This window comes from Eriocheir sinensis, chromosome 10 (assembly GCF_024679095.1).
Source record: "Eriocheir sinensis breed Jianghai 21 chromosome 10, ASM2467909v1, whole genome shotgun sequence".
Lineage (NCBI taxonomy): Eukaryota > Metazoa > Arthropoda > Malacostraca > Decapoda > Varunidae > Eriocheir > Eriocheir sinensis.
The window spans coordinates 8278237-8304781 of record NC_066518.1 but is presented as its reverse complement, the minus strand read 5'-3'; the positions used below and the strand labels follow the sequence as shown (position 1 = coordinate 8304781).

The 26545-nt window shown below is 39.7% G+C and overlaps 1 protein-coding gene across 6 annotated transcripts; it reads left to right on the top strand.

The window, feature by feature from the left end:
- The first annotated feature begins 1732 nt into the window (after positions 1 to 1732).
- LOC126996538 (KICSTOR subunit 2-like) lies at positions 1733 to 24785 on the top strand. 6 transcript variants are annotated; one of them, XM_050857087.1, is made up of 11 exons: positions 1733 to 1907; positions 9020 to 9137; positions 9300 to 9440; positions 10351 to 10553; positions 12125 to 12262; positions 12523 to 12661; positions 14520 to 14699; positions 14989 to 15188; positions 15517 to 15679; positions 16477 to 16578; positions 18525 to 20409. In XM_050857087.1, exons 2-11 carry the CDS (start codon positions 9033 to 9035, stop codon positions 18687 to 18689), a joined length of 1536 nt encoding a protein of 511 aa, XP_050713044.1. In that variant the 5' UTR covers positions 1733 to 1907; positions 9020 to 9032; the 3' UTR covers positions 18690 to 20409. The 6 variants fall into 6 exon arrangements, with proteins under 6 accessions (XP_050713044.1, XP_050713043.1, XP_050713045.1 ...); XM_050857086.1 differs by lacking the exons at positions 1733 to 1907; positions 18525 to 20409 and adding exons at positions 1916 to 2121; positions 21828 to 24785; XM_050857088.1 differs by lacking the exon at positions 1733 to 1907 and adding an exon at positions 1919 to 2099.
- The last annotated feature ends 1760 nt before the right edge of the window (positions 24786 to 26545 follow it).

Below are 26545 nucleotides of genomic sequence, written 5' to 3'. Positions count from 1 at the left end.
TGTTTAAGCTTTATATTCACAAATTATTAAACAATAATGCTTATATGATATACGTGACAGCGATGGGTAGAAGTATATTCTCCCATGTCAAAGACAAAAACAACCATCAACGCATGTCAGATATAGTTCAGTTCATAATGTGCCATCCTGGAACTAATGCTTCCACTGAACGTGTCTTTTCTTTCATGAACAAGTGAGCATCTGTAAAAAACACAACTTCAAATTGCAACGCTAAAAGCATTGCTGGTAAGAAAGATAAAGTTTAAACAGAGTTGTATAGAATTCTACAGGTTGTTTCAATCTACTCCTGGGCTACCCTTTTCTCTTGTGCTGCCTCATTGCCTAATAAAAAGTAGGAACTTTGCGCGCTTTTTAAGTTGACGAATAAGGAATTCGGCGCGGGCGTTTTGAATTGCCGAAATTAGCCGTCTCTGTAGAAGAGTAATTTATTAAATAGCTTGCATGCAGGAGTTATTTTGTATAACATGCTGGTATAAAGACTCGCCGATGATTATTACCTAGAGAGTTAATCGTATTGGGTGCATTCCATGATTGTTTCGAGACAAGCGAATACCGTGATTCGAGTAGTGCATGCTATACTAGTGAAACCAATGCCAACGTTATCTGAATTTTGGGCGATAAGTCAAGTTTATAATCCACTACACTATAAATCTATCATAAGGGTTAGTTAAGTTTTACGTAACCTCCTAGGCTCAGTGGAGCCGTATGTGGCGATCAGTCAGTGGGATTCACTCTGATATCGAATCCTGAGTGACTTATCACCGCAAGGTGTTTATCATATTGTTTCCTAAATGGACGAAATTTTAACTCTTCACTTGTGTGTGAAGTGTTAAAGCATAATTTCATCACCCCAAACACTACAATATTATAGCTACATAGAACACAGATCAATTAACTTCGACTAAGACTCCACCTGTGTGTTTCATGAAGCGTTACTGTGCCAGCTCAAATTCTGCTGCTTCATTTACGAGTCCCGCTGCTTGGTTCAGGCAAGTGAACCCACACCCAACACACGCAGTGATGCCAACATGAGTAGCCCGTTTTCAATGGCTTCGTCCCTGGTGTCAGTTTATATCGTGCTGAATGTGTAACGATAGTTTTTTTGAGTATGTGTACATATTATATTTGTATCTATGTTTATATATATATATATATATATATATATATATAGAGAGAGAGAGAGAGAGAGAGAGAGAGAGAGAGAGAGAGAGAGAGAGAGAGAGAGAGACCTATAGCAGGGACAAGCAAAGATAAACGAGGGAATTAAGAAGAGTGAAAGTAACCCTGCGAATCTCTAGGGCTGCCTGAAAGACTTCATGTCTGATCGTTAAGTATGGAAGTTCTTACAAATATATTCATGTAATGTGTAAATACCGCCAAACCGATCTCTACGATGATGCAGCAGCTTTTCCATAAATTTCGGTTGTGCACTGTAGTATTTGCCAGTCATTTGGCCTTATTGCAGCGAGCCATCGGAACACTTCGTTCTCGTTGTCGATGACGATTAGATTGATGGTTGTCTCCTTGGTGACTGTATACAATATGTGTGCAGTTGCTCTGATTACCTTTAGATAGTCTCCGTGGTTCAAGCCAAAAAGGATTGACAGTGGATCTGGATCTGGATTTATGATGCGCAGGGCACCTATTCAGGTTCATAACACGCATATATGTGTTGGCAGTTGGGGGACGGGGGAGCCGAGTGTGCAGGGGAGGGAAGTGAATCAAGTGCAATTGTTAGTGTTGGTGTGTTGTGGTGACAACATCAACAGTGGTTAATGCCGCCCGCCAGCCGCCCCTGCCTGGGGCCGAACACGACCCGGGCCGAACACGATGTAAACACGACAACTAACAACTTATTACAGCGCCGCGCCTCCGTCATCGTTATGGTGAGCTGTTGTGCTGAGCTCAGATAGTAATGTAACGAGGTATCCATTTTTGTGTAATAGTTAACATGACAGACCCATCCTGTAGCTATGTCGAGAACTTCATACAAAACCCCGCATGAAGGTTTGGTAGTCAGATAAGCGCCATTTATCACTCGCTATCTTCCCGGAGCGTCCAGCACCTCATCGTTATGGGTAATTATAGCAGCACAAACAGGTCAGTATTCGCTCACCTCACAGCAGGCTGTTTGTGTGCTATGTTATGCATTGGTGGGTGATGACAATGTTACCGTGGAGCTTGGTGGGGTGTGGCCCCAGTCTTCTTTATTTCCAAAGCAGTGGTAACCAGTGTTTAGTTGTTTATTATATATATATATATATATATATATATATATATATATATATATATATATATATATATATATATATATATATATATATATATATATATATATATATATATATATATATATATATATATATATATATATATATATATATATATATATATATGTGTGTGTGTGTGTGTGTGTGCAGTATATGCTGGAATATGTGTTAGGATAATGTGGGATTGTAAGCCTCATTGTATTGTCAAGGATTATTACATTGGCTTGGCATACATTATAAAATCAAACTTACCCTTATTTTCTTATAGATCTTATTATGCTATTCACCTTTCTTTTTGGTTAAGATTCATTTTAGTACCGTGCCAGTATCTCATTACCTACCTTATGAAACATCACTATCTCTTCATATTTCTTTTCTACAAACCTTCAATAGTCTTGGAAATGCTTTGAAAATCCAATTCAAGGACTTTTTTTTTACTCTTGAAAATAGGGAATAATGTTTACGAAAGCGTCGCCTCCTCTGGCGACGGGTGCGGCAATGCTGCAGCCGGTGTTGTGAGAAATACCTCCTTGCTGAAATAAGTCACATATACATGTGGGGGGGTTCCAGGGGGGAGGGAAGCCCCCCCTGGTTGGAAGGGTGGTCGAGGGGGTCACAGCCCCCCCGTTAGTAGGTCGTAAAGTTCGGTTGGAGTAGTTTAAATATGCTCCAGGACCCTAAACCCTCTGCAAGCTATTTTGCGGCTGCGGTGACTGCAGCGTCGCCGCGGCCGCCACCAGAGGAGGCGACGCGCTTTCGTAAACATTATCCCCTATTTTCAAGAGTAAAAAAAAATTCCTTGAATTGGATTTTCAAAGCATTTCCATGACTGTTGAAGGTTTGTAGTAAAGATATATGAAGAGATAGTGATGTTTCATAAGGTAGGTAATGAGATACTGGCACGGTACTAAAATGAATCCTTACCTTCTTTTCAGACATTTTTGTTAGAAATTGCTCATTTAAGCAATGTAAAATGTTTATCCTTCACTTTCTCACGACAGCTAGCTGGTTGTTTTAGGTTTCTTTCTTCCTCTTGAAACCATCTGTATTGCACTGCCCTCTCTATTTTCTCCTTCCTTCCTTCCTTCCTTCTATTGCTGTTCTAAATTCTATCATAGGTTTATATATTAATCCTTCCTGAAGTTTTCTTTCTAATCTTTTTGCTCTTTCAGTTTATTTTTTTGTTTTCTCCTATCTTCAATTTAATGGCATTCTCCAAGTTGTGTTCATCTTGCTCCTTTCCTTTAGCTCCTAGCCTTCTATTTTCCTTCTTATAATGTGTTTTATTTCATTTGTGCTGATTTTTTACTCAACATCAGCTGCCACCTCTTAGTCTTGGCCAGAAGTGCATGTAGTTATAGTCATCAGTTATAACCTTGGCTTCCTCATCTGTCTTGTTACATCTTAAGCGGATGATTTCTGCGCCAGAGTCCGCGTATCAAGATTTGCCGCGCAACTTCATATTTGCTTCCCATACCGTCATTAAAATGCAAGAAGCATTAATCGTCTCTCTGGCAGTGACTTACATCATTTTCTCCACTCACTGGTGTGAGGGAAGGACAGTCTCCATCTTTCCCCACCCTCCTGTGGGAGTTGACAGTTTATATGGCCTTGAACAATTAAGCGTGAAATTTCACCTACATCCTTGTGTGTGTTACGGATGAAAAACTTACAGGAGGCAAAACAATACCAGCAATTACTGATCTTTACATTGCTGGGCAAAATTAAGCTTCCTCTTCCTTAGGTCATTTATTAGTGACTTCTTCCACGCGCAATAACACTTGCAACCAAGGTCATGTTGCAAAGTTTCTTGCACTGTTTGGAGCGACACATCACCAAAAAGAATATAGGTTCCTTCTTTCAATTTCCTGGTTTTAAGGCAAGGATTGATGTCAAGCTATCATCTTAACACATTCCTGCTTCTATAAAAAAATTTGTTTGGGTTTCCCTGGCTGTTTCTTTATGAGTGTGACCATCCCCTCTCTGCCAGCCTTAAAGCAGTTGATCAAGTATTGCACTATTCTAAGCTTCAATCTTTTGAGCTTGCAAATTTCCTTATTACTGTGCCCAGCAATGTAAAGATCAGATATTCCTGGCATTGTTTTGCCACCTGTATGTTTTCCATCCATTATGGAATCCAGCAAAAACGGGCAGAAACACAAGGATGTAGGTGAAATTTCAGGCTAAATTGTTCAAAGCCATACAAACTGTCAACCCCCACAGGAGAGAAAGGAGGGAGGGGGACCCTACTTCCCCCACACCAATGAGTGGAGAAAATGATGTACATAACTGCCAGACACACAATTAATGTCACTTGCATTTTAATGATGATACGGGAGGCAGATATGCAGTTGCACTGCATGTCTCGATGCGTGGACTCTGGCACAGAAATCATCCACGCAAGCTGTATATATTCTAAGCCTTTAACTTCCTAAGACCCATCATACCTTTAGTAGTTCCTGAGTATTAGTCTTCATAAGTGAACGTAAAGTTGGTTCATACGTTATATCTGTGCATGGCCTTGCTGCTCAGCTTTGTCTCATTGGTGTCATGAGCCCAGCATAATGGTTGTCACTCGTTACACTGGGACTCACAGCAAGTGTAATATGTGGATCATCACAGTTTATATTCCCCAGGTTTCCCCAGATTTCTACCTGTTTATTGACCAGCCCCAAATTGAGGATGAATAGTTGGTGGGGTGTGTGCCGACTTCCCATACTGGGATTGGAACCTAGCTAGACATAGTGGTTAGCTAGGCATGCTAACCACAAGACTATGGAGGCAGTGATAGACTCTTGTAGAGTCTTGATACTCTCAGATATAGTCTTGGTAGACACTATCCTATACAGGTAACTCTCGATTTATGCGAGTATTGTGTCCTTGAAGAGGTCTCGTAAATCAAAAACAATGTAAATCAAACAAGAGGTAGGTTTGTACCTTTATTGCCTACTGTATCACTCTTGACTCCTCTCCCTCTCGTGGTTCCTCCTCTGGCTGCCCTTCCCCTCGTGGTAGCACAGCAGCGAGGGTGTTGTTGTTGTTGAGTAGCGTGGCAGTGTGGGGCAAGAAGAACCTGGTGTCCTTCAACGCCTCAAAAACACAGTTTCTCCACCTATCCACTCGACACAATCTTCCAAACAACTATCCCCTATTCTTTGACAACACCCAGCTATCACCTTCCTCAACACTAAACATCCTCGGTCTATCCTTAACTCAAAATCTCAACTGGAAACTTCATATCTCATCTCTTACTAAATCAGTTTCCTCGAGGCTGGGTGTTCTGTACCGTCTCCGCCAGTTCTTCTCCCCTGCACAGTTGCTGTCCATATACAGGGGCCTTGTCCGCCCTCGTATGGAGTATGCATCTCGTGTGGGGGGGCTCCACTCACACAGCTCTTCTAGACAGAGTGGAGGCTAAGGCTCTTCGTCTCATCAGCTCTCCTCCTCATACTGATAGTCTTCTACCTCTTAAATTCCGCCGCAATGTTGCCTCTCTATCTTCTATCGATATTTCCATGCTGACTGCTCTTCTGAACTTGCTAACTGCATGCCTCCCCCCCTCCCGTGGCCCCGCTGCACTCGACTTTCTACTCATGCTCATCCCTATACTGTCCAAACCCCTTATGCAAGAGTTAACCAGCATCTTCACTCTTTCATCCCTCACGCTGGTAAACTCTGGAACAATCTTCCTTCATCTGTATTTCCTCCTGCCTACGACTTGAACTCTTTCAAGAGGAGGGTATCAGGACACCTCTCCTCCCAAAATTAACCTCTGATTTTGGACACTCCTTTAACCTCTGTTCGGGAGCAGTGAGTAGCGGGCCCTTGTCTCCTTAGCTGTAAAAAAAAAAGAAAAAAAAAAAAAAAAAGTGCCGTGCGGGAAGAACTGACCTCAGCTGTGTGGCCGCGGCACCATGTGAGTCCAGTTGCATGAGACATCTGGTGGCCACTCCATAAAATATCGCGTATAAGTGAAAAAAAACGTGTAAATTAAACATTTATCTATTTGGATTTTGGACCCCTCGTTATTTAAAAAACGCGTTAACCAAACTCGCATAAATCGAGAGTTACTTGTACATAGGTCATCACTGGAAAATTCCTCAGATGTAAACACTTTGCTGCTGCCATCCTCCACTATGGCAAAGGTTCATTACAAAAATCAAACCACCACTACTGTATACACGTTTTTTTAAATTTTAGATACAACCGCCACACACACTCATTTTATTACCACCACTACTGTATACACATGTTTTTTTTAATTTTAGATACAACTGCCACACACACTCATTTTACTCTACCACAAATAAGTAGGGCTCCTCTTTACTGCGTGGCCAGAAAAACTTCCGCCATTTCCAACATAGCTATTCTTTTTGGTGCAACAAGAGAGTGTGTGTCTGTATGTTAAAGCATTAATGAAGTAGAGTAGGTAGGAGGGCACCTACTGAAACGGGCATAAACCACTCCCAGTGAGCCATATACAGGAAGCAAGGTGGGTGCTGCAAGCCCACCAAAGACTCTTCCTGTGTCCTCACTTTCCATTTTCTTATTGTCTCATTAACACCAGAGAGTACTTCAGCATGCTCTCTAAAGACCGATTCTCTTGCTTTTCACACCACACTACACACACACCACTTCCTCAAAATTCATCAAAATTTAATATGGCTAGTATACAAAATGCCTCGGAATCCCCGTCTGGTGGGGGACCACAAATACCCCTAGAGCAGATTCTACTTTTGGCTCTCAACCCAAGAGGTGTATTGATACTTCTTCAAACTTTTTGTTACCAACTTCTGCAACTTTGTGGTCTTCGTTCTAATTTCCATTCTGTAGAACAACACCTCTCTTCATCTCACCAACTACCCTCTTACTGGCAATCTTCTATCTCTTAAATTCCACCATCATGTTGCAGCTCTTTCTATTTTCTATCAATATTTTCATGCTGACTGCTCTTCTGAACTTGCTAATTGCATGCCTCCCCTTGTCCTGCTGCCCTGCTGCACGGAACTTTCTACTGTAGTTCATCCCTATACTGCCAAAATCCCTTATGCAAGAGTTAACCAGCATCTTCATTCTTTCATCCCAATCACTGGTAAACTCTGGAACAGCCTTCCTTCATCTGTATTTCCTGCCTATGACTTGAACTCTTTCAAAAGGAGAGCATCAGGATACCTCTCCACCCGAAGTTGACCTCTCTTTTGGCCACTTTACTTTTATCTTTTTAGGAGCAGCGATTAGTGGGCTTTTTTCTGCACTTCTTTTTTTCCCCCCTTAACCCTTAAAACGCGAGTGTCGACAATTGTCAATGGCTTATTGTCGACGGCTGGTGCCTGGGCTCAAACCGCGGGTGTCGACAATAGTTGACAAGCCATTTTTTCACTTAGCGCGCTGTCAAATTTAATTTGGTTGTGGTGAAGTTGAGTAAGCATGTCGTTTTCTTTCAAACAATACCCAACCATGCTCTCTTGACGAATTTTTGGTCAGTGTGTGCCAGTGTTAGCTTTTAGAAAACTCCACTCATCACAGGGCACCAGTTGGAAACCCTGTCCCTGATTATCGTCCTCATTTCTCTGTTAGTTAGGAAGTCCTCCAGCCACTTAATCAGTCCATCACCCACTTCACCCCTATTTTTAATTTTCCAAATCAGTTTTCAGTGCGGTAATTTGTCAAATGCCTTTTTCAAATCCAGGTACACTCCATCTGCCCAGCGTTCTCTTTCTTGCATTAAATCTGTCACCCTTGAGTAATAACACAACAAGTTGGTGACGCAAGATCTCCCTCTCCTGAATCCAAACTGGCAGTCCGAGATAATTTTCTCACTTACTAAGAAATCCGACCATCTGTTTTTAGCCAGCCTCTCGCCTATCTTCGCAACCACACTAGTGAGTGATACCAGTCTGTAATTTAATGGGTCCTCTCTCTTGCCTCCCTTAAAAATTGGTACTATGTTTGCCCTTTTCCAATCTTGTGGTACCTTTCCTTCACTTAGGGAGGCGCTCATTATGGAGACCAGTGTCTGTGCAAGTTGCTCACTACATTCTTTCAAGATCCACCCTGATACTCCATCCGGCCCTGTCGCCTTTCTTATATCCAGCTTGTTCAAACTTTCCTTGACCTCCTGCACCGTTAACTGTATCTCTTACATAACCCTTCCTCTTTCCTGGCACAGTGGTTGTACAAATTCATCTTCTTTTGTGAAAACTCTATGGAAGCTGTTATTCATCATCTCTGCCATCTCTGCTGGGTCCTCATATGTAGTTTCATCCATTTTCAGTTTATCAATTGTTTCTCTATTCTTTAATTTGCCGTTCACATGTCTAAAGAATAGTTTGGGTTGGTCTTTGCACTTGTCGATTATATCTTTTTCATATTTCCGTTTTTCTTCTCTTTTAATCTATGTATATTCATTCCTTGCTTGTTTGAAATCATTCCACGAGTTGATTCTTCTTCATCTCCTCCATCCCTTTCTAGCTGTATCGCATCTCTTGTTAAACCACTCCATTTTACCAACATCCTTTTTGGTTACCTTGGGGACATATCTAGTTTCGACTTCCTTGTATAGCTTTAAAAACTCCTCCCACTTATCCTGTGAACTCTTGGCTTTGTACAGCCCGCTCCAATTTGCATTTTCAAAAAAAGTTCTTGTGTGTGTGTGTGTGTGTGTGTGTGTGTTAGGCTTATGTATCTAATTTAGACATTTTGTAGTTTATCATTTTAATTTCCATCAGGGTTCTTCATGATATGACTGGAGTAACCAGGCAGATGGCAGACAATGAAGAAAGCATCCTTCAGGGACTTCTGGTTTATTTCTCAAAATTCAGCTATGACAAAGCAAAGGAGCAAGCAGTAAGCTGATTTTGTAGTATTTTTTTCACACTATTGTTACAGTTTAATATATTACCTTTGAGTCATGAGTCATAAATCAGTCCATACTATATATGCATAGATATATTGGGGGGGGGGGGGGGAGATTTGTCGTGAGAAATAATATTAAAAAAATAATTTTAGGACAAGGAGCGTGACTTGAGCCGGTTCAGTGGATCACCAGTTTGGCAATCACTTCTCTCATGTGTGGCCCAGCTTGCCTCTGTTGAGAAACTCTACATGAACCTCTCTTTCCTAACAGCAAAGGGTTTTTTGAGAAAAGAGGTTTGTATAAGTAGAATTAACAAACCATGTTCATTTTATAAGTATGATACATGATTAAATTATGGAAATTTGAGTGAAAACCAATCATTCATAACTAATTTATTGCCATTGACATGAATATCACAACACTGATGGGTGCTTGCAGTACTTTTATTATATGATTTGATCCATACTTTATTGCTGCTTCTAGAATGTCTTCAGTCGGTTGTTTGCCATGTGCAGTGTGGTGTTTTATTTCATCTGCCTGCTTCAAAGATTGTAACTATTGTACTGTTATTTGAGAAAGAAGTACGTCCACCATGGCAAGTTGAGATCCAGCAATGGATATCATAAACTCACTTGCTCCTAATTATAAGAGGAATTCATCAGGCATTAGGATTATGGAGTGGTCAAATGGGTGAAGCATGGTATGCTGAGATGGTTTGGACACAGGATGAGAATTAATTTATGGAGAGTGTATGGGGGAAGAATTAAGGGAGGGGGCTTCAGGGGAAGACCATCTGTGAAGTGGATCAATAGGGTGGACAAGTATTGGAGCAAGAATGATGGAAATAGCAGGATTGAGTGTGCTCAGGTAGAGATGGAGACACTTCTGCCATAGTCCCACCCTGGAGGGAAATTCCTGAAAGGGAACAGTACGTTGGAGATATTGATAGATGGTCATTTGGCCTTGAGTAGCAAACTTTTAAGTTTTCATGCATTTTAATTGGAGGGCTTACTACTGATAGAAATTAGTGACTTTATTTAGTCAAACAAAACAGTTGCTTTCCATGATTCCAGAGCTCTTCTCATTTAAACTGAATGTTATGAATTTATGATAAATACAAAATCATAATTTAGGCACTACATTTACTATTTATGAAAGCATCAGGAAAGGATCTACATAGTGAGTCAGTGACCTATATTGCAGAGTTCAGTCCGTGCAAGTTATGAATCACTGAACTTAGAACTGAGTGAGCTTGGTTCAGAGAGACGGAGAGGCCTGGGTACCAATGGCAACCCTCCACCAACAAGCAGTGGTGCCCCTGGAAGCCCTTGCTGTGATGGCATTCTAAGGCACCTTTGTTCCCACCTGGTGCTCTTCATCAAAGCCAGGCTGCAGATGATTGCCTTGTATCCTTTCAACAAAATTATTTGTGCAGTTGGTAGTGACACAAACATATTTACTTCTTGATCCTTTGGATAGTGTTTATTTTTGCCAGTTAATATTTAGCCATATACAGGTACGTACCTTTCATTCTGCTTGAGTTTAAAATAAGCAAATTTGGTTAAGTATTATGTCAAAAAGGCAAATATTTTTTTTAGTTACTTGCATGATTGATTGTGACCCAAATCAAAATTCATGGTAGGAGTTTAGGTCAGAATGGTCGCCAGATTCCAGGCTGTGATCACTGGACCCATTAGCTGCACAACTCCCTTCAGGAAGAGGGGTGAGTCTAATTGGAGAGTGGATTAGCTGAGGGCAACAACAAAAAGGTGTCCCACACAAGGGTTCCCACAGTATTCCCAAAGCAGCTTTTACAAGTGACTCTGTACTGGAAACAGCAATCTTAGTTGAACAGAACATTTGGAGAAGACAAGAAGATGCAGAAAGTCATTGAACTATGTCTCCTTTGTTTACAAAAACTGCCTCCCCTACCCACACAGCAGCACAGCCACACTGAACTGCGTTCTGTGGACCTGTTAGCTGCACAACTCCCCGCAGGTAAGGAGATGAGCTGAACAGGACATGGATCAGCTGAGTGCAATAAAAGTGATGTCCCACCTAACAGCTCCCTCACAATATTCCCACATCATCTCTTACAGGTGACCCTTTGTTGGAAACAGTAATCGTAGTTGAACAAAGTATTCATAGAAGGTAAGAAGATGCAGAAGAGATGACATTGGCTACACTCATATAACTGCATTTCCTATGTTTACAAACTCTGCCTCCCTAACCCACATAACCACTGGGGTGGGGCATTTGGTTAATGCCGTCATCTTGGGATAGCTTGCTGACTTTGTTGTTTAACCTTGCACAACACTGAGTGGCTAACGTGTCAGCTGAATGCAGGGGAGGTGTTTTTCCTGCACTCTCTGTGCTGCTTAGGCAGTTTGGGGCTTGGAGTTTCATGAGAAGTGCTATGGAGGGGTTGGCAACCCTGACCTGCACCATGTTTACATTATGCAAAATTTGCAGTACTTGAACTCACCACCATTCAGTTTACTTGCATAAACTGAGAGGAACCTGTTCTTGATTTTTCCTTGGAACCTTGGGATCTAGTATGCATTTCTGATTATTCTTTACACATAAATGAATAAAATTACCCCCCCAAAATAAGAGGACTTAAAACCCCTCCAATTATCATTTTCTTTTTACTTGATACTGCTATATGTGTGCAGGAAAGGACTAATTATATGTACTAGAATCATCAAAACATCAGTATTCATAGTAGCCTATGCTAGAAAACTTTTGTAGATTAATTCTTTAAAAGTTTGCATTATATAGATTTCATACTAAATCAACATTTTTAATTGTGATACCTAAGAAAAATAAAGTACTTCAATATAGTGAGACTTTAATGTACCAATAATCATGATAAAATTGGTAACAGGAATAGTTGTGGCTGTGCAAAGATTACTGCCTGGAGTTGAGGCATGTTGAACTATACAAAATACAAAGGCATCCTTAACATAAACATCAGCTATGAAAAATTGCTCGAAGCATCTATGTGTCGGTTAATGAACTTTGAGGAGCTGTTATCTCAGGTGACAGAAATTGGTCAGAAGAATAGCAGAAACTTCCACCACCCAATCCTTACTCCCATTAAAACAAACTTCACGTAAGTCTTTGTATTCACATAAATCTTTGTATCTCTCTGCCAAACTAACACAAGAAGTAGTGCATCATGGATTGAGAAACAATGATTAAGAAAATCAGTGTGTGTTCAGTTCTTCTTATGCTCTAAGGTTGTGAACTGTTTTACATGAAATATATTAGGTGTAGTTAAAAATTATATTGATAGATAGATAGATATAATCATTATTTATTTTCTTGTCATGAAATACCATTAATAATTTGCTGATAATTTTTATTTACAAGATATGAGTGTGATATATTGATACATTTACTGCGGAGCCAGCTAGAAATGCAACACTGGCGCTTCCTACCGTCTCTGATTCACCTTCACGATGCTCACTCCAAACTGAATAGCTGGCATAGTGCTATCCAACCCAAGGAGGTATGCCTTTTTGTTTGTACAAGTACAAAGTGCAGTTATAGAACAGGTTCAGAATGTGCTTTCATTAGCTAATTCAGTATATGGTGTCATGAATAAATGATTTCATACAGCAAAGTCATGCTGCCAGGTGTACAGGAATGCTCCTCCTCCTCCTCCATCATCATTGTGTGCAGCACCATTAATGGTCTGTTGCTAGACAAATCCTTCCAATTTTCTCAGCTAATCTCTACTCCCAAGTTGTTCATATAAGTGACTTTTTTTTCTGTCATTATATGTATCTGTCTAGCTTATATTTCATTATCCAAACTTGTCATTGTCAACATTAATATTCATATTGTCAATGTTGTCCACAATATAACCTACCAAAGCCACTGTGTATTGCTAGTAATTTTCTCATGTACTTTCATGTCTAAATGCAAATGTAGTTTCTGACAGGTGAAAATGAATCACAGAACTTCAGCGCAATACCTCTCCTTGATGCATGAATTATGCTAATTCCATATCACTTTCTGAGCCATCTATTCATTTGTCAACAAGCTGAGACTTTTCTCTTATGATAGCCTAGTAAATTACTTCATATGCCCAAAAAGCTGAAAACAACCCCACGGGACCAGGTGAAACAAGGTCAGCTTAATGTCCATTCCCTGCTTAATAAAGGAGATCATATTACAGAAATCTTAGATATATTCAATCTTGACATATTGTGCATAATAGAAAAGCAGTATGCTGTTGGACTACATTCATTCTTCACCCACCACCACCCTCCCTCCTCCTCCCCCCTTCTGTCCATGCTAACCACAGCTACATAGCCATACATCATCTATCAGGGGCCAGAAATGACACTCACACCCATATCTACTTTCCAGCATTTGGGGGGCAGTCTGAAGGGGATTTATTTATTTATTATTATTATTTTTCTTTCTTTCTTTCTTTCTTTCTTTCTTTCTTTCTTTCTTTCTTTCTTTCTTTCTTTCTTTCTTTCTTTATATATATATATATATATATATATATATATATATATATATATATATATATATATATATATATATATATATATATATATATATATTTTTTTTTTTACAGCAAAGGAGACAGCTCAAGGGCACAAAAAAGTAAACATTAATAAAAAAAAAAAGCCCGCTACTCGCTGCTCCTAAAAAGAATCCAAATATATATATATATATATATATATATATATATATATATATATATATATATATATATATATATATATATATATATATATATATATATATATATATATATACACACACACACACACACACACGCACGCACGCACGCACGCACAGAGAGAGAGAGAGAGAGTCGTCCCTCAAATAGTACAGGGGTTAGGGACCCAGGATCCCCATACTTTTCGAAAATCCATATAAAATTAGTGCCCCCCATAGAAACACTCCTGGGCTGCATTTGAAAGAAGGAATCGGGACTCTCGGAACGTCCCGCGTGATCTCAGACGCGTGACGTGGCAGCATGAGTTGCCAACTCGGCACGTCTGCTGGCTTTGAGTGTTGAAGCGCCTTCGTGCTGTAATGACATCATCAGCAAATATGGCGGCCAAAACAAACACATATAAGTGTTTCCACTGCATTTCACCTCTCTGTGCCACCATAACCACTGCAGACTCCTTTTCATCTTCTGTTGTAAGGAGCTCATCAGTCAGGACAGCTAGTAATGCATGTTAAACATCGCCAGGAATATCAGCGTACGTCATTTTGCTACGAGTGAGATGCCATTACGATAACAACGATGAGGCTTAATAAAAGGACAGCCTTTATCTCCACTCTTGGAGCACTGGCAGTTACTGCGGCAAGAATTTCTTTTTCACTATGATTTTCAGGGTGTTGGCCCTGAAGGAGTAGGCCGTTTCAAAGGCTGTAGTTGGGACCGAAAGGGACAACTACCTCCCGAACTAAGACCAAAACCCAAGATGATAGATACAGCGAACACTGCTCTCATTCACGTGGTATGCTCTCCTTACAGCAACGTAACTTCTCCTAAATCGGAATTCTTCTTCAAGGTGAACACTTTTCTCGAACATATTGGGGTGTTTTCAGCAGGTGTTTTGGTAGAGCAGTGTTGCCACTCATGCCATTGCTACTTGGTGCGACAAGCAGGAAATTTAAAAATCTTATAAAAATCTTCCATGACCATCCGTATAAAAACGAATCCGAACTATTGGAAACCGTACTATTTGAGGGACAACTGTATATATATAATTGCTTGTACGGATGTATACCATTCAAACAATAATGTTTTTGAAGTGCTAGTTGTCAAATACCCTCCAGAACCATGTTAATCTCTTTCAGACAAAAAAATATGGTTTTGGGTCAAGCTTTCTCAAGTCGTCTCCTCTCCCTGTTCTGTATCAATGGTTGTGGCAGACAAAGGCAGCCTTTGTTTCCAAGTTCTCCTTGTACTTTCATGAGACTTTGGCAGCACAAAGCTCACCAGCAGAGATGAAGGCTCTTATCTCCAGGCAGGGGCAGGCTTGTGATTATGTTTCCAAGTAAGTGGATAAATGTTTTTTTAGTCTGTGTGTTTGAGAAGGGCTTGCAAAGAAAATGCCTGAAAGTTTTATGATAGTGTGCCAGTGCAGATACAAAAGAGTAAATTGAGGAAAGGGTAATGTAAGTGAAAAGGAAGGAAATAGGATGTACAGGTGAGTGATAGGGCATTTGAAGTGGTGGTGATGTAATGTAGGTTCTTGAACATAAATTTAAAATGAGGCCTGAAGATTTGCAGCTAGAGTTGCTAGTACTATACCAGGGAAGAATGATACTGTATATTGGTAATTTTCGTAAAGATGCAGCAATTATAAAACTATTTCTCTTCAGGATTCAAAGTTTTCAACGAAAGAGTGATGCTGTGAGCGTGTGTCTAGTGTTTGAGGCAGCAGGAATAGAGGACTACCAGGGTGCTGGCTACCACCACCCACAGGAGTTGCTGCCAGCACCAAAGGGCCTAGACAGCTATCCAGCAATCTTTTCCTACCCGAGTGTAAGTTCTTTGAGTTTGTTACCTGATAGAGTTGTTGCATACATATTTATACAAGTTTAAACCCTTCACTTAATACAAATTGTCATAGCTGTATTGCTAGTGACATATCCATGAGTTGAATTACTGTGTTTCATCAGTCAGTCTATAATGGGAAGGCAGGAATGGTAGACAGACAGCTATTAGAAATATTTAAATATAGAATAGAGTTCATTTCTTGCGCATTTCTTTTCAAAAGCTATGTACCACTAGGGCAGTTTAGGAATTCTGGATTAGGAAAAATCAAATAGTGTCACTTGTAAGTAAGTCTTAGTGAATAAGAAAAAAATAAATGCAGCTAAGACTCGTGTATATGATTGAAAACTAACAGCATATATGTAACAGACAAGGAACAGAAAATCAACAGATATTAATAACTTATTTTGTATTGTAAATAGAGCTTTAGAAATAAGGAAAGATGTGTAGGCCATATTCCTGCAAATAAGTAGTTTTGAAGTACATAGTTGGCAAATTGTTCTGTATCTTTCTTGATCTTGAAAACAATTTCAAGGATGTAGAAAAATGCAATAGCTGTAGCTTCAGCCCTGTTTTTCAAATGGACTCTGAGGGTTCACATGATACCAGAAATAAGGTGAGAAATAAGGGTCTGGACAGCCTCATTTGAATGATTTGTGAATGAAATTTGATAAGTATTTTCATGTTTCTTCAAGCTCGGCTAACCCTTCTTATGAAGAAGGCAAAGGCATTGGGTATGGTGATGATTAAGAAATATTTTCATTCATTCTTCTTCCCTGTCACAGAACAAGTGTCAAGACAGGTGGCCAAGCATCGTGATGAGGATAACAGACCGCAGCAATGAGGCGGCTCTGCTTGATGGTGTTGTCTGCTTCTTTGACCAACAGGTTAGTCACTTCAACCTTAAGCTTATTTGTTTAATATATCAATATATTCATCATCATCATCATCATCATCATCATCACTATCTTTCCTTCACTTCTGAATTGGGAGTGTGTAGGGGGATGTGGGGAGGGTGTAAGGGGGTGTGGGGTCATATACACGAGTCTTAGCTGCATTTATTTTTTTCTTATTCACTAAGATGGTAAGGGGGTTTTGGGAGGGTATAAGGTGTAGGGAGGGTGTAAAGGGGTGTGGGGAGGGTGTAAGGGGGTGTAGGGAGGGTGTAAGGGGGTGTGGGAAGGGTATAATGGGGTGTGGGGAAAGCACAAGGGGGTGTAGGGAGTGTGTGGGGGAGTTGTAAGGGGGTGCCCAACTAATGCACCACATATAAATGGTGGACCACAACATCCAGGCAGGCCCACAATTTATGCTAAACAAGCATGCAAGCAACCCCTTGTGAGAAGGAAACGCAATTGTCGCAGCAGAAGGACGCAGAAGAAGACAGGCCTGTGAAAGTGAGGGATTATTTGGAAGTGATAATGCCCATACTATTTTTCATCAGTGTATTCGGCCATTTTCATTTTACTACTCGAGTTTTTTAGTCTACAAAGACAGTACTACTCACATCATTGTTGGTGGTGAAACTTGGCATCATAGATGGTGTCCAAGTACCAAGCACACTTCCAACATTGAAAGAAGGGAGGGAGGGTCCTTGTCAGCCATATTCGTTCTGTATTTACTTGTAGCATGGACTGCACACAGTACCTCCGAGTCTGGCAGCCTTTTGACACCATTTTTCCACACTAAGTAGTACGTGTAGCTCATCATAGCCACCTACTGAACCTGGGTCTAGACTAAATTTAATGTTACCTCTGCTTGGTGCTGTTCACCACATTTGGCACTTGGTATTTTTGGGGGGAGGTGGGGGATTTTTGTCAGCTACCTTAACCCGTACAGTGTCGTCTTTTGTCATAGATAGGGGTCATGCCAGGTTGCACTTTTTTCATATATATATATATATATATATATATATATATATATATATATATATATATATATATATATATATATATATATATATATATATATATATATATATATATATATATATATATATATATATATATATATATATATATATGTGAGGAATGGAAGCGCGGCTGCACTTGAGTGTTCGTCCTCTTATTTTTCTCTGTCTCAGAGCTAACGATGTCATACCAGGAAAGTTAAATTTATCTTAAAATTTTTTAGAGCCTATATTCTTCACAACCCTAAAGTGTGAGTAATGTATAAGTACTTCTTTACATCACAAAAACCTAAAAAAATAAACAGGAATTGTAAGTACAACAAAATGGTTGAATGCACATCAGGCAACACCGCTCGTTTAAAGACCATGTGTACTACAACTGTAGTTCTCAAAGCTCAACATAATACTATGAACCTTCCAACGATCAGTTTTCATTTCCAATTACTCTGAACCGTAATTTACGTAGAAGAAAGTAACTTACCTTCTTATATAATGATTTTTGGTGGAATGTGGACAAATGTCCAGAAAGGCCCTTTAACATCCATTTAAAAATACAAAGACTTGTCAAATTATTCCTCTTTACTGTCAATGAACAGTGTTACATACACAAACAAAAATAAAGGGCGTATATCCTCAAAAGAGCATGCGTATATATACGTACTAAACACTTCCCTAAGAGGTACGTACATATACGTACTAAACACTGTACGGGTTAAACAAGTGGAGTATTGGAATTTTTGGATTGGACTTTTACTGTTTCTACCATCTATGTCTGTTTATCCAGTAGTCTGCCTAGCAACCTATTTGCCTGTCCTTCACATTACTGTTTCTATCATCTATGTCTGTTTATCCAGTTGTCTGCCTAGCAACCTATTTACCAGTTCTTCACATCAGTCTCAGACCTTTTGTCCACCTTTGTTCCAGATTGGCTCCACTTACTTCCTGTGCAGAGTTGATCCCAAGATAACCATTGTTGTTGTGTTTGACACCAAGAAATCAGAGAAAGATAGTTATATTAGAGACTTCATATATGACCTGGCACTTCAGCTGAGGTGCAACAAGGTATTCACCAACCTTAAACCAAAATAACTATCATGGAAAATCAAAATGAAAATTGCTCAGCAGACTCGCACAACATTTATGCATTTATAGCATTCATCATAACTTGAAAATGTGACTAGTAAATATGTTAACACTATATATTTTATTGTTTTGTTTGCATATCTTTCATGTTGAAATGTATTATATTTTTATTAAATATCACTTAATCTCACCTACAGTCTGTTCAGTTTTGATATATCTGTAAGCCTCTCCCTCTTTTCCCAGTGCTGTAAAGTAAGTTTTCATATGGCAGTCTCATACATATTACTTAATGTCTTACCACTGAGGTGATGAATCTCATAACATTCACATGAGTCTCACAGTGAAGCCCTGTGGCAGTTCAAAATACCTTGTGCAAGCTTATTATATATATATATATATATATATATATATATATATATATATATATATATATATATATATATATATATATATATATATATATTGTGTGTGTGTGTGTACACACACACACACACACACGCATGCGCATTTGTATGACATGAATTACCACACCGCCACTTGTGTTGCTGGCGTTGACAAAGCTGCTGTCTCTCCCGTCTCCATGGCAACTAGTCCCCCCACCTGTCCCTCCTTATCCCCTTCCCCTCCCTCCCGCACTGACAGAGGAGCTTCTATTCGTGCCGAAATACAACTTTGGAAAGCAATTATACGAAAACAAAAAGACCTACTACACCTTTATTTTGCAAGTAGATGCAGTGTCATCCTTCTAAGACACTGGAATGCTTTCCTTATAATCTGTACTGTAATCGCGACCTTTTTTTTTAATACTGCCGCACCACAAGGATAGCTCGCCATAGCCCAGTAACAGTTTACGGGTTAACAAACCTAAAATTACAAAAACGTAAAACAAGGTTAAGAAATTAAAAATTAAAATGTAGTAGTTGAAAAAGAAAAGTATAAAAGCTTTCAAACACTAAAATTTACGCATAACATTAAGACAATAACATTCACGCATTCACGGCAATGTAATGAGAAATTGCCTTCACTAAGTTTTTAGCTGATCTATGGCCATTAGAAAATTGGTCCCAAACTTTTACAAGTTGTCCATGATGCTTGGCATATTTTGTTTTTTGGTGTCGCAACACCTTTCCATCATTTAATAAATGCACTTTTAGTGTTACGAGCCTTGCCTCATTATACAGTACTGTTGTGAGTGAATAGAAATTAAGTTGGCCTTTACATGCTTTCTAATTAAGTCTATAGTGCCAACCTTCAACATCATTATTTGTTCTGACACTCCTTGCAAACACACACCAAGCGGTGGGAGGCCAAATCTCAGACCTCATCCACATAGTGTTTACGTACTCTAAAAGATTAATAGTGGTTGTGACTCATTTGCTTTTCTGTAAAATCTTAAAAATTGTCCTTCTATAATATTAAGTTCAGCAGGCAGGTATGGTAACAAAAGCAATTGTCTTAAAAATTTGTATGTTTCATTGTCGTTTGTGTAGGCAGACTGAAGGCCGAGTTCTCGGACTTTCCTCCACTGCCTCTCCCCAGTGAAAGGCACAACCACACATAACCACATCTGGGAAAATGTCTGGGATAGCCTGCCAAACACTTGCCTCAGAATCAAGTATTACTTCTTGAACTTTTAATTCTTCTCTCCAAGGATTTCTTTAGTCTTACTGAATACTTTCTTGTAGTCTCTGCGACTCTTACCAGACATTAAAGCAAATAAAAGGGACATTTGTTTTACGTTTCCATCACATTGCATGAATGTGTGAATGCTAAAAAGCTGTGTGAAGGGCCGCCTCACAACTTTGAATGTTCCACCAACATACCACCTTTTTGATTTAGCAAGTAACTGAAGCTGTTTTTGTGTTGCAAATAGTAAGTGACGTCTGTCCCCTACACTTATTTCATATTGAAGAAAGTTAAGTGGTATGTGTTCCTCATTTATTTCAAAGGTCAGGTTAACTGGCTCCACAGGTCTGTTAGCTCGCCGGTTTATGTTTGCCTGTTGAATTTACAGGGGCAGGTAGCGAAGCAGTGGGCATGGTTGGATCAATGTTTTCAAGCATCACTTCCTACACAATTTCTGATGCTAGCCAAAACACATCCCCAACTGCTTTTCCTTCAATTAACTTTGACACCATACTTGTGGTCACAGGGCATGATTCCGGTGGGTGGGAATGTTCATTGGGTCCTCTGATAAACATATTGTACACTTCCTTGATTGTCATTTCACAGTTAACAGTATTATTGCGCACTGCACATCGCCAATGAACACCAACACTTGTTTTCCTTTTAAACGTGTATGAATAACCAAGACTGTCTATAAGCTTATGCTTCCCTCTGTGAAGATGAAGATAGTACCTTTTCATACGTAATATCTTCTACCAACGCTTGTGCCTGATCAGGTGGGTGATCCTCAATAGAGCAGTCAGCACTGATGTTCAATGAGTCATGCTCATTGAGAACTTCACAATTATGGTCTTCTTGTGCAGAAGAGCATGTGGCACACCTCCAGTTTACTTCTAGACCCTCCCTTACTGCTCTTCTATACTCCTCCCTTCTAATGTCAGCCTCACAAGCTCTACATGTATGTTGCCAAAAACTGCATCCATCACACAGCAATGCCTTCTACAAATTATTAAATTAATTTATAGTAAAGCCAATTAGACCACTTATCACTACCTGATATTTCGTTTAATTTATTGTACTGCATCCTTTGCCTTCAAGAATAGTACTACTAAATATAGACTAAGGTATACAAAAGGTTTATGTGATGAAATCGCTGGACGCTCGAACACAATTTGTATGGAGTTCAGTAATTTGCACTTATATGTTAAACTTCTGTAATATATTAATAAATCAGGAAAACTGCACAGAAAGCTGTAATCTCACCTGTTGGGGACGCACTATGTTTAGGCACACCAAACACATGTCCATGATGAGCTTAGTGATTACTACGGTCTAGAAATGAAACCTGGGCTGGACATGAGTGAGGGTGAGAAGATGACTCGAATGATTCATCTAAGGTTTGGATCTTGAGTTCGAGTTGGAATAAACGATAGTTCAAGTTTGTAATAAAATTGGCCAGAGTTGGTCGTTCAGAATGGTCCGAGTTGGTTGAGATGACGGTCCGAGTTGGTATTTCAGAATGGTCCGAGTTGGAGATGGTCCAAGTTGGGCCTACCTCGATCACTCGCCTGCCCGCCACCACCTCATGCTGCCTCACTTCCCCGACAACACACCTGCCTCCCCATCATCACTGCCACAGACAAAGAGAAATTTGATGAATAAGGAATAACCAAACATTCTTGCATTCATGGTGAAGGCTGAAGAAAGAATTTACTTGTTTATAAATTCAGAACAAATTCTTTAATCTGTTCATTGAGGTTGGAGATAGAGGAAGCAAGTACAAATGAACTAAGATTATAATGGAAACAGCACTGAGTTTAGGAGGAAAGGCACCAGTGAACAGTGGCAGCAAACTGACAAAGGAAAAAAAATACCTCTTAAAGAAGGGCAAATATATGAAAGTCAGAACTAGGAGGGATCAGATAGAGTTGGCAGAACTGACTAAACATTTTAACAACAGGAAATTTATATTTAACATCGACAAGATTGAAGGAACTTAAAAATGGTTGAGGCTGAATACATATAGAGAGACGTGTGTTTGCTGTGCCTCATAAAACATAGAAAGGAGGACCCATAAACCTTTATTACATCTATTTACCCTGTCTTTCCTCGTAGTACCTTCCCTTACATCCATATCACCACCTCCATGCCTTCCCCACATCCCCTATTCCTTCTCTCACACCCTTATAAATGTTTTGTTGGAGTCTGCCCTTTTCATCTGTATCAATTTATAAAAGTGATATTAGCCACACCTCCTTTCTCATGAACCAACAGATGACTGGGCATGAGCAGACACTTGTTGTTTACCCCAAAAGATTAAGATGGCAATGGCATGCATACTCTGGAGAAACTTGTAGGATTGCAGAAATAAATCTACACCATGAGGACGGTGGTGAGGGGAACTGAACTTGGCAGTTTCCTGCGTTCCCACGGATGAGGCAAATAAAGCTTTGATAAGGATGTGTAGGGGGAAAGCAGATGGGGTAACAACAGTCTTAATCAAAGATTGATGTGATTTCATATTTAAAAACTACTTGAAATATAAAGAAAATGCTTGCATTCAAAATCCATAGAACATGGAAAAATGGCACCATTGTATAAAAACACAAAGGTGACAAATTATTTACAAGAACTATACCAACTTCTATAGTCTTATAATTGTATGATGATTGATTGATTGATTGATAGTTTATTGTTGCAAGTAAACAACAAAGGAGAAGGGAGGAGCATGCCATCCCAACCCCCAGGCAGTAAAGAGTGTGATTATACAGCTAAGGATACATATAGAAGTAGCACCAGGAAACTAAAAAGATACAATGGTAGGGGACAAGTGCTAAAAAAAAATATATAAAGGCCTTGATTTAGTCAAGGGAGCAGACATAAGGGACTGAACATATGAACTACAATCTAGGGGCAAATGCAGGACACTCACTGAGCACATGTATGTAAACTTACAAACTTTTAACCTCAGCAGTCATACAGGTACTCAGTAGGCAAGGTGAAAATGAACGGTACAGGTTTCGGAAGTGAAAGCTAGTAAATCCCAATTAAGAAAGGTATGAGGAAAAGTGACTCATTATAGCCAAATTTATTCATGGTTTGCTTAGAAGTATTTAATAAAGAGTGGAACTACATAAGAATCAAGATAGACGGTGAATACTTTATCAACCCTATTTTCACAATTGATTCAAGGAAAAATTGCAAGGAATTATTGAGAAACTAGACACAGGAGTCTGAAATTAGGTCAAATGATGAGTATGAAGAAGACGAAGGTAATGTTTGATAATCAGTGGGCAGGACAACCAATACCTACCATCAGGGGCGTAGCCAGGATTTCAGTTAGGGGGGGGCACAATCTTTACCAGTCTGTCTCATACTGATAAGAATTTACATCAGTGGTTCTTAACCTTTTTCATCGTATGACCCCCTGAGACTCTCTAGGGTATTGCCGTGACCCCTATAATAAATTTTGTAATGGTGACCTTTGTGCAAAGGTAAGGTAAAACAAAACTATATGAAGATCCTAATTTATAGAAAATATTACAAATAAAAGACCTTGAAAAATGCCACAGATCCCCTACAAGTGCTATTTCAAAGTCCATGGAACTAATGCACATAAAATAAACCCTACTTATTCAATCAGTGGGAGGATTGACGTCATTGTTTTGCAGCCATAAGTACATCAAAGCGAGGAGCAGTGCTCAACAGGCAACACCTCATGTCGCTGTCAGTCACAAGTCTACTGCGTGCCTTCGTTTTCAGTGCCATCGTTGATGAAAATCCAGCCTCGCAGCGATAGGTCGAGGGCTAGTATGATCAGTGCACGCACCGAAAGAAGAGGATAGTTGTCATTCAGTGTCGCCCAAAATGTCGGAAGCTCTTGTCCAGAAAAATTGACTTTCAACTAAGTATCCTCACGAATTTGAAGAAATTCTACCTTCGCAGCAACATCAGTATCACAGATGGCACTGTCCTTCACTGAGCAGGGTCTGGAGATCCACGCATCAGTACAGCGGTCATCCAGTCCTGGAAAGTAACTTTCGATGGCGTCATTCACTGCCAGAAGATGAGCTGAGATCTCCTCATGGAAACTGCATTCAGCTTCTGCCATAGAATCTAGCAGGGTTGGCAAAAACCAATGTTTTTTTTTTTTTTTTTCAAACAAAAACCATGTTTTTTTTTTTTTTGGTTTAAATTTTTTTTTTTTGTTTAAACCATGTTTTTTTTGGTTTAAACCACATAGATTTTTTTTTTCAGTATTTTTATTCCAGTAATTCTATCCGTATATACATATATGAGTTTGAAAAGGAATTATAGATAGATTTAGAGATGGATTTAGCAATATATTCATTTGATCTTCATACAATCTGTAAAAGAGGCAAAATGCAGCTTCTCTAACATGCTTTTTAATTGCCATGTTAAAGAGTAGTAAAACATGAAAGACCTCTTCTAATTTTCCAGTAGCATGCTACAAAACAGTTGTAAGTGAGAGAGAGAGAGAGAGAGAGAGAGAGAGAGAGAGAGAGAGAGAGAGGGGGGGGGGGGGCTCTTTCCTGGCTATATCCCGCACCGCATACTGCCGCTGCATCGCGCTCCCTGGAGTTAGGGGCGCTGTTATGATGACTCAGAACAACAATGGCCGTCTTAGCATACACAGACTGTACGTATGTACAATTTACAGTCCACAGACGCCAGTGTCACCATGCAACATGGACAGCATGCATCTAATATCTACTGTGCTAGAACCTAAGTGATACTTATTCTGAGTTATTAATGAGAATAGAGTCACTAGGACTGAAAACCATTAGAATAGTGGTCCTGGCAATTATTCAGGCGACGATTACCATTGCAGCTTCCAGGACAGTGCTCCCCCCTTCGGTGATGACTGCATTCACGATGCCCCCCCTACAATACCTAGTTACACTATACCTCGCTGCTACAGTAATACACTACCGGTACACAACACTATCACTTTGCACCTTGCTCCCGACCGCAGCTCGCAGCTTTGAATGACTAGAATCGTGAGTCACTCTTTCCCTTCTGGAAATTTAGTTTTATGCCTTACCTCATTTGGCATAATTTTTGGTATATTCTGGGGTGTTTTTCATATTATTTCATTTATATTCATAATAAGGTGCTGGAAGTCAAAGACGTTGACCGATTATATAATATATCTAGTGAATAAAACATCAGAAAAAAAGTATTATACACATCAAATGAGGGTATCGTTCCTCTTGGTACCGTTTCAGGACCTAAAGTTCCTGATCACCGCAGAACGCGTATTGTTCGTGTTCGGTTACTAGTCTGCGGGTCTGTGCGGGAAAGGAGAAAGTGGCCTCCGCTGCCCAGCAGTGCCCAGGATTGTACGCTACTTTACGAGGACTTACGCTATCCCAGCTGTGTTATTGTGTCTTACAAGTGGACTTAAGTATCAGAGTGTGCTAGGATCCGTTCCTGACCCGCAGTAAAGGCTATGAGTCGCAAAAACTTGGAAGTATTTGTGGCGTGTTCCTCGGAGGCATCGACGAATATGGCGGAAACGCTGCGGCATCACATTTTTATGTGCTTATAAAGACCCTGAGAAGCCATTTTAACGTGATTTTAGGAGTAAATAAAGCCGTTCGTATCGTATTCTCCCCTCACAGTGTGGCATCAAAGAAAGGAAGCCAGAAATCTTTAAAATGTGCTGATAGGAGTCGGTTTCTGATTCAAAGAACTCCTCTGCATCCTTGTAATCTACTGCTGCACACATTAGTTACAGGGGCGTCGGTGATGCGATGGTGTGGAATGTGGAGGGAGTGGACAGTGCTTGATTGGAAACAAGATATGAAAGACCAAAATTGTGTTTTAACTAAGCTAGAGTGAGGGAGGCCGCTGTGAGGGACGCGCAAGTTTGGCGCGAAAACGGGTCCTATGTAAGGGGTCTTGGCTTGTAACTCCCAAGAAAAGGCTAAGATAATACGCATTTGAAAAATGTGCAAGTCTTAAAGTGGTGAAATAATGCAACGTGTGCGTGTGTCTTCCATTCCAGTGCTTGAACAGTGCCATACAGCGAAGGTGATGTGAGAGTGAGATTTTTTAAACAATTTATCTGCTGTTTAGTGAAGTGGCAAATATATATATATATATATAAATATATATATATATATATATATATATATATATATATATATATATATATATATATATATATATACCAAAATTATGTTTTCAGTTACTTTGAAGTAACAGCATTT